Source organism: Vanacampus margaritifer, chromosome 20 (assembly GCF_051991255.1).
Source record: "Vanacampus margaritifer isolate UIUO_Vmar chromosome 20, RoL_Vmar_1.0, whole genome shotgun sequence".
Taxonomy (NCBI): domain Eukaryota; kingdom Metazoa; phylum Chordata; class Actinopteri; order Syngnathiformes; family Syngnathidae; genus Vanacampus; species Vanacampus margaritifer.
In genome coordinates, this window is record NC_135451.1 from 3722916 (window position 1) to 3738214 (window position 15299).

General features: G+C 39.5%; 1 protein-coding gene across 2 annotated transcripts in view; it reads right to left on the bottom strand.

Annotated features, from left to right (window-relative positions):
* Positions 1–15299, bottom strand: part of cntnap2a (contactin associated protein 2a) — a 340351-nt gene that overhangs the window by 31225 nt on the left and 293827 nt on the right. The window contains exons 19-21 of one of the 2 annotated variants that reach the window (XM_077553951.1): positions 5785–6003; positions 3292–3321; positions 268–504 (exon numbers count right to left, since the gene is read on the bottom strand). In XM_077553951.1, the coding sequence (XP_077410077.1) occupies positions 268–504; positions 3292–3321; positions 5785–6003 (486 nt within the window). The remainder of the gene's footprint in view (positions 1–267; positions 505–3291; positions 3322–5784; positions 6004–15299) is intronic. The other variant, XM_077553952.1, reaches the window with a different exon arrangement.

Sequence of the window (15299 nt, forward strand, 5' to 3'; positions counted from 1 at the left end):
CCTGCTATAAAAGCAACATGGTGAAGCAGCATTTAGCTGTTATGCTTGCACACAAATAGAATAAGATGTCACCAGAAGTGAAGTCATTCCTGAGTGTGAATCTCTATCAATAGCAAAAATGATGACACTTGCAGAATGTACAATTATTAAAGTTGTTTAAATTGTATTTAACATTGCCAGTACAGTGTATGTAAGTATGTATGTGTATGCAAGTTTTTTTCCGATGGAAATTTGGGCGCTTCAAGATTCTATATGTTTTCTGTTCACCTTGAGTGCAGAAAGTTCCGTCATAGGCAGTGGCAGTGCAGTCGCACAAGTACCCGTTGTACTTCTCCACACACTTTCCCCCATTGCGGCAATACATGCCATAACTGGTACAATGGCCTTGGCAACCAGGCTTGACTCCGGGCGTCACCTTGGCCCTTTCATCCAGGTCAAGGGTGACGCCGTTCATCCGTAGAGCTCGGATGCAGCCCAGGAAGCCCCTCTGGCCCCCTGCGGCACCTGCACACAAAGTGGAAGCGGTTAGCAGGAACGACAAAAGAAAGAATTGAAGTCAGGGTCAGAAAAGTAATTTGGAATGCAAAAGTGTTATATTTTTTTAATGGCTTTCAAAAACATTCCCATCTTAATGCTTGGAGGAACTGCTGCTTTTATGTGAATCTCTCCAACTGAGCTGCTGTTCTTGAAATAACCTTCTACTGGTTTGATTTCTCACTAATTGGACCAGTCTAATGAACACAATGTCTTAATGAAAATCCCATAGATGTATTCACAACCCTTGCTTGCTCCATACTACACACTGCATGCCTCCAACTGCCTACTTAAACAGCCCACGTCAACATCATTCTTAGCCTTGGGGCTTCCAAAGCCATTCATCCATCGTCCTTTTGGCCTTGTGCTGTTACTGTCTAACTGCTCATTAACATGGGCAGAGTGGGTTTAAGGTAGATTGATATGTGCCTTAATGAATGTAACCATAAACGCAATCATAAAACGACACCCATAGGCATAGATTTAAAGTGCAATCGCAGTAAACAGTCACAGTGCTCTGCAGTTAACAAAAGCCGAGGGGCATTTTAGATATTAAAATCTCTCTGATGTATCCCTTCAATTACAGGGAAGTGGCCATTTAAAGACGCACGCATACATGCGTGCACATTCGCACACACATACACAGGTAAGCCACACAGGTACTAGACTACCATGTTAAGATTACTAATACATTTTTTATCATCATGCATTATTCATGTTTGGATGCAGCTGGGCTTTTACACTCTTCCTCATCCATTTTCTGATTCCGCAGCGGATTTCACCCCCCCCCCCCCCCGCATATACACACCCCAACACTTGTTAATTAATCTATTTTGTGCCATTGATTGGCTGGAGGGTTCCACCACCTGTTTACCTCATTTCAAACTTGTCTTTGATTAAATGGACACAAGGCTCTGAGGCCGATGGAGAATACGTGGACACACACACATGAACACACACACACAAATTGTTGTTGTTTTTCACACACAGATACTGCATGCTGTCAATATTGGATCATTGTATATCTGATGGTGCAATGAACAATCAATATTTGCATATTATTTATTTATACATGATTTTGTTTTAATCCCAATATTAAGATAATAAGACACATTTGACATACTTTATGAATTTCTCACCAAAATGACTCGTCAACCAGTTTCACACAATTCTCTTGTTTGATGAACCTATTATTTTAGTGTAAGTGTCTTAAACTCAATTTATATGGGGTTCCAAAAGAATTCTGATATAGTCCATGATAAACAGTTTTCAATGCAAATACGCCAAAATGAACCATTTTAATTGTCTATGGATGAGAAGTTTCATGGCGAAAAATTACTCATTTGTAGTCTTCGACTTTAAACTTGGTCATTTTAAGTTTTTGACCCAGGCTGTTTAATGTTTCAAAAGCATTCTGATAAACATTTAACATTTTAATTGAAATTGTCAAAGTGAACCATTTTAATTCTCTGTTGATGAGAAGTTTCTAAACAAAAACTACATTTGCACGATTCCATCCTTAAAATGGTTCAGTTTGACCCAGAATTTTTAATATTCCATTACAACCTAACAAACGTTGTTTATAGCTTATTTTGTCCGTTTTCATTACACATAGGCCTACATGGAAATTATTACTATTATTATTATTATTCTATAGTCTGTTAATGTATTTCATTTTCATATCACAAAATATATATATATATTTGTCGGGTCAGTTTGACCTGGGCTATTTTCAATGTTCCAAAAGCATCCAGAGAAACATTGTTATAGCTCATTATTACTCATTTTCATTGCAAATTTTTTTTTTGCTGTCTGTTAAACGTAACAAAAAATATTTGTTGCTCATTAACTTGAAAGTGGGTTACTTTGACCCACAACAAAACAGGAGGAATTGGTTGTTATTGTTGCCAAACGTTCTATTCATGGCATATTTTGAATAAGGCATGACCGGGACTGGGTGTCAGCATATCTTTTCCTCCAACTCGGTGACAGTTCAGAATTAGGTTTTGCTAAAAGCTGTGTCAGGAGCGAGAGCTAGGTTGTCCATAAATTGAACGACCAAGGCAACGACATAAGCAAAAAAAAGGGAATCTGCACTAATGTTAACTCTTATGTCAAGTAGGGAATCGCAAAATATGATCCTGCAAATGGCCCCCGGGCCGCAAGTTTGAGACTACTACTTTACAAAACAGTCCAAGTCATTGGTATGAAAATATTCATAAATAAGGAAAATCGATATAAATATTTTACCTCTGCTATGTTTATTTGGGTTGCTCTTTAAAATTTCATTTGTTTTGGATTAGATTGCATTTGGAGGTCCAAATGGTTAAAAATACCTAAATACCTAATATCTAAAGCCTTTATAATCAGCAGGTGTTTTTTTTTTTTTCCTTTATCACACGTGGTCTCATTTTGCAGCACAGGATTTGATATCTGTTAGTTCGCGGCAGTGTATTGCCTCGTTAGAAGAGACTTAGTGGTCTCGGGCTTGATGGATTCCTGCGTGAAAAATCTACTTGTATATTGAAATGAAGGGGCGTTTTGTAATTCCTCACGTCAATGTTGGGAAGTGCAGCATGAATCAAAACAAGTATCAATGCAAGAGCACATTCATCCTCGCTAATGTTAACAGAGCAACAGGCGATGAAGATGCAGCAGAACTGCAGGTGAGATTTGAGTTGGAGCGTCTAACGTGCCATTATGTCTCGCACTTGGCGCCACGGACACATTTTATTGCACTCATTAAATGTTACCTACTGTCTTGGCAGGTGTGTGAGGCTGGTTTCCCTGTGACGGGGTGTCGCACACATGCAGTGAGAAGCAATAAGCAAGAGGTTGATCCGTTCAGGCAGAAGCCAGAAAAAAACAGGAGACAAGAAAACATCCAAAACAGAAGAGAGAAGTGAGCATGCAAAAATTATAAAAAATAAATACATTAATTGAGGGTGAGGCATCAAACAGATGGTTAAATGAATGAAATGTGAGATTCCGAGTTATATGCATGTATTAAGTGAATCGGGGAGCTAAAAGTTAACCGCGTGAAGTAAATGACAGAAGGTTGATGGTCTAAACGTTCACTTTCAAGGCCATTCAAGCAAATGAACCACTGTGCAGTAAACACTAAAGCAATCAAACGCTTGATGAGGAGCATATTGACTCAGAGGAAAAGAGATGTAGATAGCACTAGAACACATAAAGGAGCTGGAATTTGTTTTGGTGTGATATAACACAAACACATCAGTACACACTTCAACAAACTAATGTTTCCACCAAAAAGTGCATCGAATGTGGTCACTTCAGCATAGCTTGTGTTTTTTTTGTATCGCTCTCAGGATTGTAAAAAAAAAAAAGAGCAAAAATGCAGTACAGTAATTCCTTACTTTTTTTTTTTTAACTGAAAGGAGCTTTATGTAGACCTCTTAATGCTTTGAATATTTTGAAATTTTTTAATGTAGTGTTAACGCAGGGTAGAATGTAACAGTGCTTATTTTTGCTTCCACTTAATTATGAGAGGAGAAAAATGCCGGATAGCTCTTTTGCTTGACTGATGATCAGAACACGCTGTCCGCTCTGTGGCTGTACAAGTCGTCCCCTAATTCCTCCTCTATTATTTCTTGTGCCATTAGAGCTGTTCGTTCACGCACAGCCGGCCAATATGGACACAGAAAATGAATTGGCGTGTATGAGGTGCCATACGGCAGCCGTTGAATTTATAGCTTTGTAACACGGAATCAAATTGCAAAGAGCATTTCCACCATGTCAAATCCCTTTTCGCATCACTGACATGCTCCAAGAGGCAAACTGGTACAACGAAGGGTGAGGAGGTTGTGAAAGTGACGCTTTGAGGAAATCATATGAGGAGCGAGGCTCAAAGTACAGTAGGGTGACTGATTGGAATTTGGAACAATCTTGTGGTTAGTTGCCTCAGTACATGATTTAGCCACTAATCTCTTTATGACTGCAGCTTGGAAGTTTGGTTTCTCAACTACTGAAGGTATGAATGAGAAGGAAATAGGAAAGCACAGTGAGAGACCACATAATACAAAAAGGAATCGAGCAAATTAGGCTCATAATGAACCCAGCACACCTCTTTAACCAGATGTTACATGAGTCAGTGTTAAAATGAGGGATGATCTGTTAAGGTCTGTGGGGGACACTCAGGCTCTCTTTGTGCAATGTTCCTTTTATTTTATTTAAAAATAAATGTGAGTCACTGCTTTGAAACCAAAAGAGGTGACCTCACATGGTGAATTTCCTTGTGTGTCTTCCTTGTCTTGTTAAGTGTGATCCTGCCCTTCCTCGTGTGATCCAATCAGTGCCCTCAGCCACTTGTGTCTTGCCCAGGTGTGTCTTGTTGTGTCGTTAGTGTCTGTGTATTTAGTCTGCTGTCTCCCCTCTGTCTGTGTTGGTTCATTGTTTTTCCCCATGTCATGCTGCTCGTTTTTGCCTTGTTGTTCCCCCATGTTTTGGTTCATGTTTTGGTTCGAGTTTGGTTTATCGTCTAATTTGGAAGATCACCTTTTGTTTGTAAGTAATTAAAATCCCTTTTTTTGGTTGAACCTCTGCCTCCTCGCCCTGTCTTCCCGCATTTGGGTCCTCAAGCTCCCCCATCCTGACAGAATTTTGTTCTAGTCACCCCCACGCAGCGCCCACATACAGCATTATTGGATGTCTGACTTCATTAAAAAGTCTTTATCACTTATGAATTCCCGAGGAAGCGCGTGTGCACGTGTGATTAAATATGAAGCTCCAATGTGATTGAGAGAGCGGGATTAACATTGAATTAAGATGAATTGAAGCCACATAGGAGAGAATTTCTATTGGAGGCTGGGCCTTCTTGAACTAGAAAAGACGCATTAAACATTCAAATGTTCCCAGTGCCCTACATAAAGGGTGGTCTTAAAGAGATAACGCTAGTACAAAAAGCATTTTAATTAACATCCATCCATTTTCTGTCATCATAGGAGTCGAAAGAGAGCTGAAGCCTATCACAGCTGACTTCGGGCAGGAGGTGGACAATGTAGAGTGCATGGTTTTAGATGGACAAACACAGCGAGAACTTGCAAATTTCACACAGGCCGGAGCTAAGATCGTGAGGCAGACATGATACTGTGCTGCCGTTTCATTAAAATGTTCCATCCAATGACATGGCATAACGTTTGGTAGAAGAGTCCACAGCTACTTTGTTTTTATCCTTTATTTGCAAACCAGTTATTAAGTGGACATACTGCTCGTGGTTGCTGTACTCACCCACATAGAGCTGGCTGAACAATTCTAAGCGTGTGTGCCCCTGCGCAGGCGCCGGCCGAGAGACACGGTAGGTCTGGTCCAGCTGGAGAACCGCTTCCTTGACGTTCCGCTCGGCCATCACACGGTGCCACTGGTCATCGTTGAGATGCATGGCTGAATGCACCGTTAACTCCACTGGGCCATTTCCCACGTCGAAGGAAAAGGAGACAATTTGGGGAGCTGTGTATGAAGGAAAGAAAAAAAATATTGGTCCATGCACCGAAATCTCATTCAGAACATGACAGGAAATGTAACTGTGTGCCTCACATTCTCGCCAAATGTTCATGCTATAAACAAATACAGTGCAGCTCGGCTTCTGGCTAGTGGACATCATGGCGAGCTATGTGCTTTTGATGGTACGTCAAATGCATTTAAAATGGTGTCTCATGAACTTGAACGCTGCACATGAAAGACAACAACCACATCTAAAATTTAAACAGCCTCTCTTGTTCTCGTCAGACCCAGCCAAAGCAATAACAAAGGCCATCAGTGCTTTTATAGCATTATCCTTTCCACTGATATACTGTTAGTGTTGCACTTGTTTACATTGTCCATTTTTCTTAAAAGAAGGCAAACTACACTCTAAAAACAGTTGGATAAAAAGTAACCCAAATTGTGTCAAAAAGGGACTGACCAACTTTTTGGGTTATTCAATCAACCCGAAAAGTTGTGTCAAATGAATAGCCCACAAACAACCTACATAAATAAGGTTGCGCTGTTGTTTAGTAATTTAATTTGACCCAACGTTTTGGGTTACATAACTCAAGAAGATGGGTCGGATCATTTTGTACCCAATTCACTCGGGTTATTCAATTAACCCCAAAAGTTGGGTCAAATTAATAACCCACACAACATCCCCCAAAAATTAATTGCTTTGTGGGTTATTAATGTAATTTGACCCAACTTTTTGGGTTAAATAACTGAAAAAGTTAGGTCAGCTCAATTGGGTTATGTAATTAACCCAAAAAGTTGAGTCAAATGAATAACCCCACAAAAAATAAATAATAATTAAAAAAAAACACACACACCCAAAAAGTGGCTATGCTTTGGTGATTATTAATTTAATTCAACACAACTTTTTGGGTTAAATAACTCAACAAGTTGAGTCGGTTAATTTTTGATCCAATTCTATTGGGTTATTCAATTGCTGGTAACCCAAAAAGTTGAGTCAAATGAATAACCCACTAAATCACACAAAACATTGGTTTGCTTTGTGGGTTTGTAATTTAATTTGATCCAACTTTTTGGGTTGACAAAATCACAAAGTTGGGCCGGTCCATTCTTGTCCCATTTTTATTTTATTTTTTTGTACCTAACTGTTTTTAGAGTAATTGAGGGCATGAACTGAGTATTATAAATTAAGCTGCAAAATCCAGCCAGTCAGGGGGTGGCCATTTTGCAACTTACTGTCAACTGAAAGCAACAGAGATGGGAAACAACGAGATACAAATACTTCGTAACTATCTTCGAGTATTTTTTTTTCAGTACTTTGAACTTTCCTGAGTATTTATTTTGTAGACTACTTTTTACTTTTTCCCATTACATTTTAACATGAGTATCATGATACATTTTCAAAACAAGGTTGTTACTTTTCCTATGTTTCATGGCTCCGCCAATCATATGAAGCGTTACACCTGAACAATACATCCCATCTTGTGATTGGCTCTACGTCAAGCTATGACATGACATGCAATTGGCTAGATTAGAAGAATCCTGAAATATGAGGGCTATGCGCGCCACCACTACAGAGGATAATTTGAACTTGATAATAAGAACGCTGCAGACTGCCAGTCAACAATATGAAAGAAGTTTCACTCATGTCAGTGAGGAGTGGGATAACTATAATAAAAAACATAATATAGGCCTTCATATACAGTACTTTCAGAGGTTATTTCTAGACAATACTTTTGCACATCCCAGGAGGACAAGAGTTGAGGATGCCTGGCCAAAAGGAATTCTACTTTCTCACTTAGAATAGTCACTCAACAATAAAAGTGACACTTTCTAAAGCCCCCAGACGTCCTCTTCTGCAGCAGTCATCTGTACAGGTAAATCTGCACTCAATTTCTAATCTAATGGCTCATTTATTTCAAAGCAATTCATTTGGCTGGTATAGATTTCTGCCTGGTGATACGTGACAGATGTGGACAAGCGCTAATCTCAAAGGCAAGGTCGATAGGCACCGGCAACTGTTGGCTTTTGCACGACATACATTTATGTCAGAGTGACTGTGGTTTTCTATTTCCATTTACTGTTGTTCATTCATTGGCAAGATGGCAAGGCCAGGAGCTGGAGTCGAAGCAGACAAATGCATGAAGACAAATGACAGCGGGCGTAAATTAGCAGCAGACGAAGACAGCAAAATTTAATAGAGCACGATGACCTTGTTTGGCTGCATGATTAATTTTCATAATGACTGGATTTGTGTGCATGTGTGTAATGGGGGGATCGAAGCCAATGGAGTGGCTTGTAGTTACCCTGAGTTGAAAAGTTAATATCACAAAAGGGGGCGCTGTTTTACAATTGAAGACCAGCACAGAAAGCCTTTGAGTATTTGTGTCTATTTTTTTTTGTGCCAATTCGAGGATTTTGATACTGGAAAGGGGGTGACACTATCTTATACATGTTGACCACTGTGCAGGTACCATTGATCAATCAATCAAAGTGTGTGTGGGGCACATTGTGACAGGACAAACAATTAGCGGTGTGTTGAACAATTCACTTCTTAAATTACTGATTTGTGTGCTTAAATGAATGACAGCTCTCCTCATTTGTACTTCCGAGGCGCCCACATGTTTCATCTATAAAAGGAACAAAGCAGCAATAAGGACATCATTATTTTTGCAGTTCAAAATCCAATATAATACACTATGCTCAATGTTAGGCCCGACTGTGTGACTTCTGAATTGAAAGAAGAGGGGGGGGCAGAATACTTGTGTGTCTTGCCATATGGCAGATAGTACAGACAAAGAGGAGCAGCAATCTAAAAGAGAAATGACCACTTAGCAGCACTTTCATTTGGTTCCGATATTAGAGAGGCTAATTGTATGTAGTCAATAGGGGAAATAACTGTCTTGTTTTTGCAGTCGAGCCATCCTTTCGCTTCATTTTGTCTCTTCCTTTACAACTCACTTGCATTCACTTAACCAATCTTCTGTTTAGATTATTTGCAAGACAAATGATATCACAGGGTTAGGATGAGTGCATTAACCTATAAGATAAATCTGAAAAAGTGGCGTCTCAGAGACAAACAGCCGAGTGTTCAAGCAATGTGACGGCCTTTAGTTCGCTGAATTAATGATCCCTGTTGAACAGTGCAGGTCTGCGGGGCAGTGACAAACAGCACTTATTTCAATGTGCTTACTGAACGTTAACACGATGGAGGATTTAAATTATTTAATTATTTGTGTGCAGCACGGTGAGATTCACATTGCCAAATCACGTGCACATCGATTAAATTGAGTGTGTAAAATTTTTGTATGTTGGCCTTGAGAAACGCCACCTGATCTTTATCTTTTCATTGTGCTTTCTCTATTTATCTTTGAATACGGAGGCAAAAAGAGCCAAGCGGCAAAAACAATCAAACTAAGCTGGCGCTCAGTGGGGCACAGATCTCTGCCAAGGTTTAACAATCCTAATTTGGATCAGCATCAAATTGCACACAGTCAAAGATTCCCACATTCCACATATGCCTGTTTTTTGTCATGTGTGACAAAACCAAGAAAATGGCATTTATAAAAATAAAAAAAATAAAAAATATATATATCTGGACTTTCAGCTGGATTTACCACAACATCTAGAAAGCTATGGATACCACTTAAGAGGTTTTTGTGTAATCCTGCTCACAAACAAACAAATCAACAGGGATGTCAACATGACCTAATTGTGGAGGGAATAAACAAGGAAATTTGGCTTCCCTTAAGATATCTATTGTCATACATGCACACAAATGTACATTGAAAGACCCCTTAGGCGGTCCAATTTGGAGCTCAGTCAAGAACAGTGTAATGATTATAGAGCAAGAAATGTAAACTTATTAAAAAGGAACAGGTAAGACTGTTCAGTGCAATATGACAAATGCAATACTTTAAACAGCAATCATACGCACTAATTTTGCCAAACAGATGCTAAGTTACATGGCATGTACACAAAAGAATATTGACGAAAGATGTGGCTAGATAAGCTAAAAACATAGTAAAAAACAAAACAAAACAAAAACAACAACAAAATCTCTCTCTCTGTATATACAATATGGCCTTATTTCAAGGTACTGGTACTTGCAAAGATACCAGTATTAGGCCGCCTTCTTGTGGCTGTTTTACGATCAGGAACTATAAATTAGAAATGGGAAGAAATGGTAAATGGACTGCTTTTTATATAGTGCTTTTAATTACACCATATGGTGCCATAGAATGGAAAAGTACTATTAATTTAATGCAATTTTAAGGAAAAATGTTACTTTCAGATATAAAGGTCTTACTTTAAAATGATCTGTCATTGTCGTTTTTTGTTTTTTGAAGTTTTTTTTATCAAAAGTACCAGTGGTATTGGTTCTTGGTATGAGTATCAGTGACTATCGAGTATTGAATATCCCTAATATATACACATGGTCAATTTGATTCACTGACTTCTCTTCAAACCTAATGACAACTTTTGCAGCAAACAACTGGTGTTTATTTATGTATGTATTCATTTTGGATCCACTTTTAATTACGTGATTACGAATCCAACAATGATCCAAAAATATGACATAATATCAAAATATCGAGATTCTATTAGCAAACTTTACTTTTTCAAATTTGTATATGTTCAACTTAAATCACTTTTGCACATTTAGCAAGTTTTCGACTGCTAATCTGCATTTTTTATTTTTCTCTGCCTTTCATTCATCCTAACTTATCTGGAAGTGCATTTCTCATTTGCCCAGTTTAGCTCACCCTGTGATTCTTCAGAAAATTCTTTAATGCTCTTATTAGTTCCTGCTACTTATTCGTCATAAGCTGCTGCCCAGAAACCCCAAAACTGTTGGCCACTAGAATTTCACACACATCGTCTCTTGTAAGGTCTTCACCCAACATGGACATTCATCCAATTTTATAAGTCCCAATCCAGTAGAGTATATTCCTCTGCTAAAATCCTGAACTGAAAATGGCTGAGAATGTTTATAACCTTAGGGGCATGACGTGTCCTCGAGTCTCAAATGGCACATACAGTGAGGAAAATAAGTATTTCACCCCCTGGTGATTTTGTGAGTTTGACCCTTTACAAAGAAAGGAACGGTCTATAATTTTCATGGTAGGTTCATCTTAACAGTGAGAGACAGAATATTAAAAAAAATCCCAGGAAATCACATTATATTAATTTTAAACATTTATTTGTCTTTTATTGAGGAAAATAAGTATTTCACCCCTAGCAAAACATGACTCAGTACTTGGTGGAGAAACCCTTGTTGGCAAGCACAGCGGTCAGACGTTTCTTGTAGTTGGTCACCAAGTTTGCGCAGATCCCAGGAGAGATTGTGGCCCACTCCTCTTTGCAGATCCTCTCCAAATCCTGAAGATTTCGAGGCTGTTGCTTGGCAACTCGAAGCTTCAGCTCCCTCCACAAGTTCTCTATAGGATTAAGGTCTGGAGACTGACTAGGCCACTCCATAACCTTAATGTGCTTCTTCTTGAGCCACTCCTTTGTTGCCTTTGCTGTATGTTTTGGGTCATTGTCATGCTGAAACACCCATCCACGACCCATTTTCAATATCCTGGCTGAGGGAAGGAGGTTCTCACCCAAGATTTCCCGGTACATGGCCCCATTCATCCTCCCCTCGATCCGGTGAAGTCGTCCTGTACCCTTAGCAGAGAAACAGCCCCAAAACATAATGTTTCCACCACCATGCTTGACGGTGGGGATGGTGTTCTTGGGGTCAAAGTCAGCTTTTTTCGCCCTCCAAACACGGCGAGTCGAGTTGATGCCAAAGAGCTCGATTTTAGTCTCATCTGACCACAGCACTTTCTCCCAAGCCTCCTCTGAATCATCCAGGTGCTCATTGGCAAACTTCAGACGGGCCTGTACATGTGCCTTCTTGAGCAGGGGGACCTTGCGGGCACTACAGGATTTCAATCCATTACGGCGTAGTGTGTTACCAATGGTCATCTTGGTGACTGTGGTCCCAGCTGCCTTGATATCATCAACAAGCTCCTGCCGTGTAGTTCTGGGTTGTTTCCTCACCTTTCTCATGATCCGGTTCACTCCACGAGGTGAGATCTTGCGTGGAGCACCAGACCGAGGGAGATTGATGGTCAATTGGTGTGTCTTCCATTTTCTAACTATCGCACCAACAGTTGACTCCTTTTCACCCAGCTGCTTGCTAATGGTCTTGTAGCCCATTCCAGCCTTGTGCAGGTCTATAATCTTGTCCCTGGGTCTGTGGGAGCCAGAATTCTTGCTGGTTGGTAGGGGGTGAAATACTTATTTTCCTCAATAAAAGACAAATAAATGTTTAAAATTAATATAATGTGATTTCCTGGGATTTTTTTTAATATTCTGTCTCTCACTGTTAAGATGAACCTACCATGAAAATTATAGACCGTTCCTTTCTTTGTAAAGGGTCAAACTCACAAAATCACCAGGGGGTGAAATACTTATTTTCCTCACTGTACATAGACATGGAGGCGCCCAGAGGTAAAGTATTCCTGCATCTTAAGACCCTTCTATACTGCCTGAAATCCTGTTAGAGGCAAGCCCCTCAGTTAGTTTTCAGTGCAGCCTCTCAATTATGCCCATACCTTCTTCTTTTTAGTGAGATTCAAAGAGAAATAGCATCCACCTGACAGCTTTGTGTCTACCGAGGTCAGAGTAATGTGCATTTTGCACAAGGTCGTGTGCGTGTGTGTGTGTGTGTGTTTATGTTTGGGCATGAGAAATTTGAGCTCCTGCACTGTCATAGTCATTTTATTCGGGTCTAATGCTAGTCATTTCATGGCTAGAATAGATTGTGGAAAATACAGTTTTTGCACCATGCAAGAGGGCAGAGATTGAGTGTGTTAATACGTGAGTAAGTGGGTGAGTGTGTGAATGCATGCACACAAGTCCTTTTTGTCATTGCGTGTCAAACTGCGTGCGGTGTGGGGAAAAATGCAAGATGATAGCACAGCAGGGGAGAAAAGAAATCAATGTTGAGTGGGACTCAGAGGGATTTTTGACACCCTGGCAACACATACAGTTTTCTAGGAGAGATATTTTGCTGTAGACTCCTTCGGAAGACAAACATCTTGGCAAATTTTGCAGCATTTTGAAATCCAGAAAGGTTTAAAGTAGTCCTGTCAGTTGATTAAAAGTTTTAATTGTAATTAATCAAATTATTTTAGTAGCTTGTGCTTAATCACAAATTAATTACACATTTTATATCTGTTCTAAATGTACAATACAATTCCCACCTGCTATTTTTCATACTCTTGTTAACATAAGAGTGGAAAAATATGTTAACCTACTTTACCGTAAAAAGGAGTGTGAGGCATTTGTGTTGAGGCCATTTTTCTGATACTAGGTGGCATTAGCGTTTCATGTTAGATATTGGTGACAGCAACAGGGCATTTTATTTTATATTAAGAGCTAGGCTGTGTCCGAATGTCCACCTTTATACCCTAACCCCTCATTCATGCACTATATAGTGGCCTAATATATAGTTCCCTCATTCTGTTTGGCGATTCGGACAGCCAGAACACTACTTTCTTTTCGTCGCATATAACATGACCACCGTACCAATCATGATGCACCGCCGCATAAATCTCCGACTATTAATTGTGAATGAAAATGTTTTAAAACTGTATTTTAGTTCCTTTGTTGTACATGTTTTCAACTAAAACAAATTATTTCGGTAGTATATATTTAATGCATCGCTTTAATTCCCGCATTTGCCCTGTCGCTCGCGTCATGTTTTTTTTTTCATACTCGCAATGCATTGTGGTCTATTACAACCCGGTTGAGTGAACATCAATGTTCACTACTTTTCAGAGTGCATTGTGGGAATATTTTAGTGCCCGGCATTTTTGCTCCCTGGACATTCGGACACCCCTAAAATGGCGTGACCCTTCAGTAGAGCACTATATAGGGAGTAGGGTGTACATTCAGACACAGCCCAAGTTAATTTGAACCTAATGCAAGGTTTGAACTTCTGTGCATTTTTAATATTATAAACTACAACTTGACTTCAGTCCCCACAAATATATGCATTATATCTATTACCACAAATTTATGTTATAGTGACTCATTTGCACAACATTGTATGCTTTTATTTTGTAAAGTTTTATACTGATGCACATTATTGAAGCAGCTTTTCAAACAAGCCAGAAATACCACTGGTGTGTTATGGTAGTTATCTGCTACAGTTGCTGAATAAAATACACCTTACATCTAAAGATCAAGTTATTTGGAGTCACTCCAATTGACAAGACGGGTATACAGTATACTTGTTTCTTGGCTCTCAAAGCGGTCTGAAAGTACCCATGCAGACCTTTTTAAGAGCTGTAGCAACCTAGCTTGGCACTAACTGCTAACTGGTGCTACTGTTGTCCTCTCGAAGAAGGGAAGCGATGGTGGTGAGTCATAATCCATATGGCCCTTCTACTCTGGCTTTTTGCTCTTTAAACATTGTGTATATTAGCTGCACTGCAGTTCAGTGTATTTCTAGAGGCTAATTCATACGTGGACGTGTCTGCTGCGCCGCAACCGGAATTCCCCTCATACAGGGCTTTCCAAATAAGGGCGTTAATCGTTTAAAAAAAAAAGTTCCTTTAAAGGATCTTTAAAGTTAATTCACTAGTAACGCATTAATTTTTGACACCCCTAGGTTAATGATATGTTGGCATTTTTGTCTATCTTTAAAAATAAATAGTCTTTGAAGAACACTTTTTTGCCCTAAAATGATTTGTCCGTTTGGCATCCGACTAAAAAACAAGGCAGACTTGGCGCAGCACCGGGGCACGGTTAGCAAGCTCCATTTGACACCAAATGTTCAAATCCACTTTGAATCCCAATGAGAGGCAAATGGTCATCTATCTGTATGCACATTTGTGCCAGGACACACACCATGATTAAACTGAAGATTGCCATTTTAATTGCAATTTTAACACTCTTAATCAGAATGAAATCCACAATAGTAATTTGGGCTGCGGGAAAAGGATCACGGCAACCTGCAGCATGACATGTTAGACTCAGAACGGGGACAATGCACAGATGTCTCATCATTTAGTAGCCATCAATAATGCTTCCATTTCCTTCAAACATCTGCCACTGTTGTCGCTAAAATATTTAAGGACATGGGATTTTGGGAAGCTTTATAAAAGCGGCTTTTACATTTGCACCAGGCCGGCGTCACCAAAATGGTACCAGCAGCCACCAGATCACTCAATAGTCTGCTGGTATGTTAAAAAAAATAGCTCATGAGATATGGGACATTGCCATTTCCTAGGAATGTTGCAGAA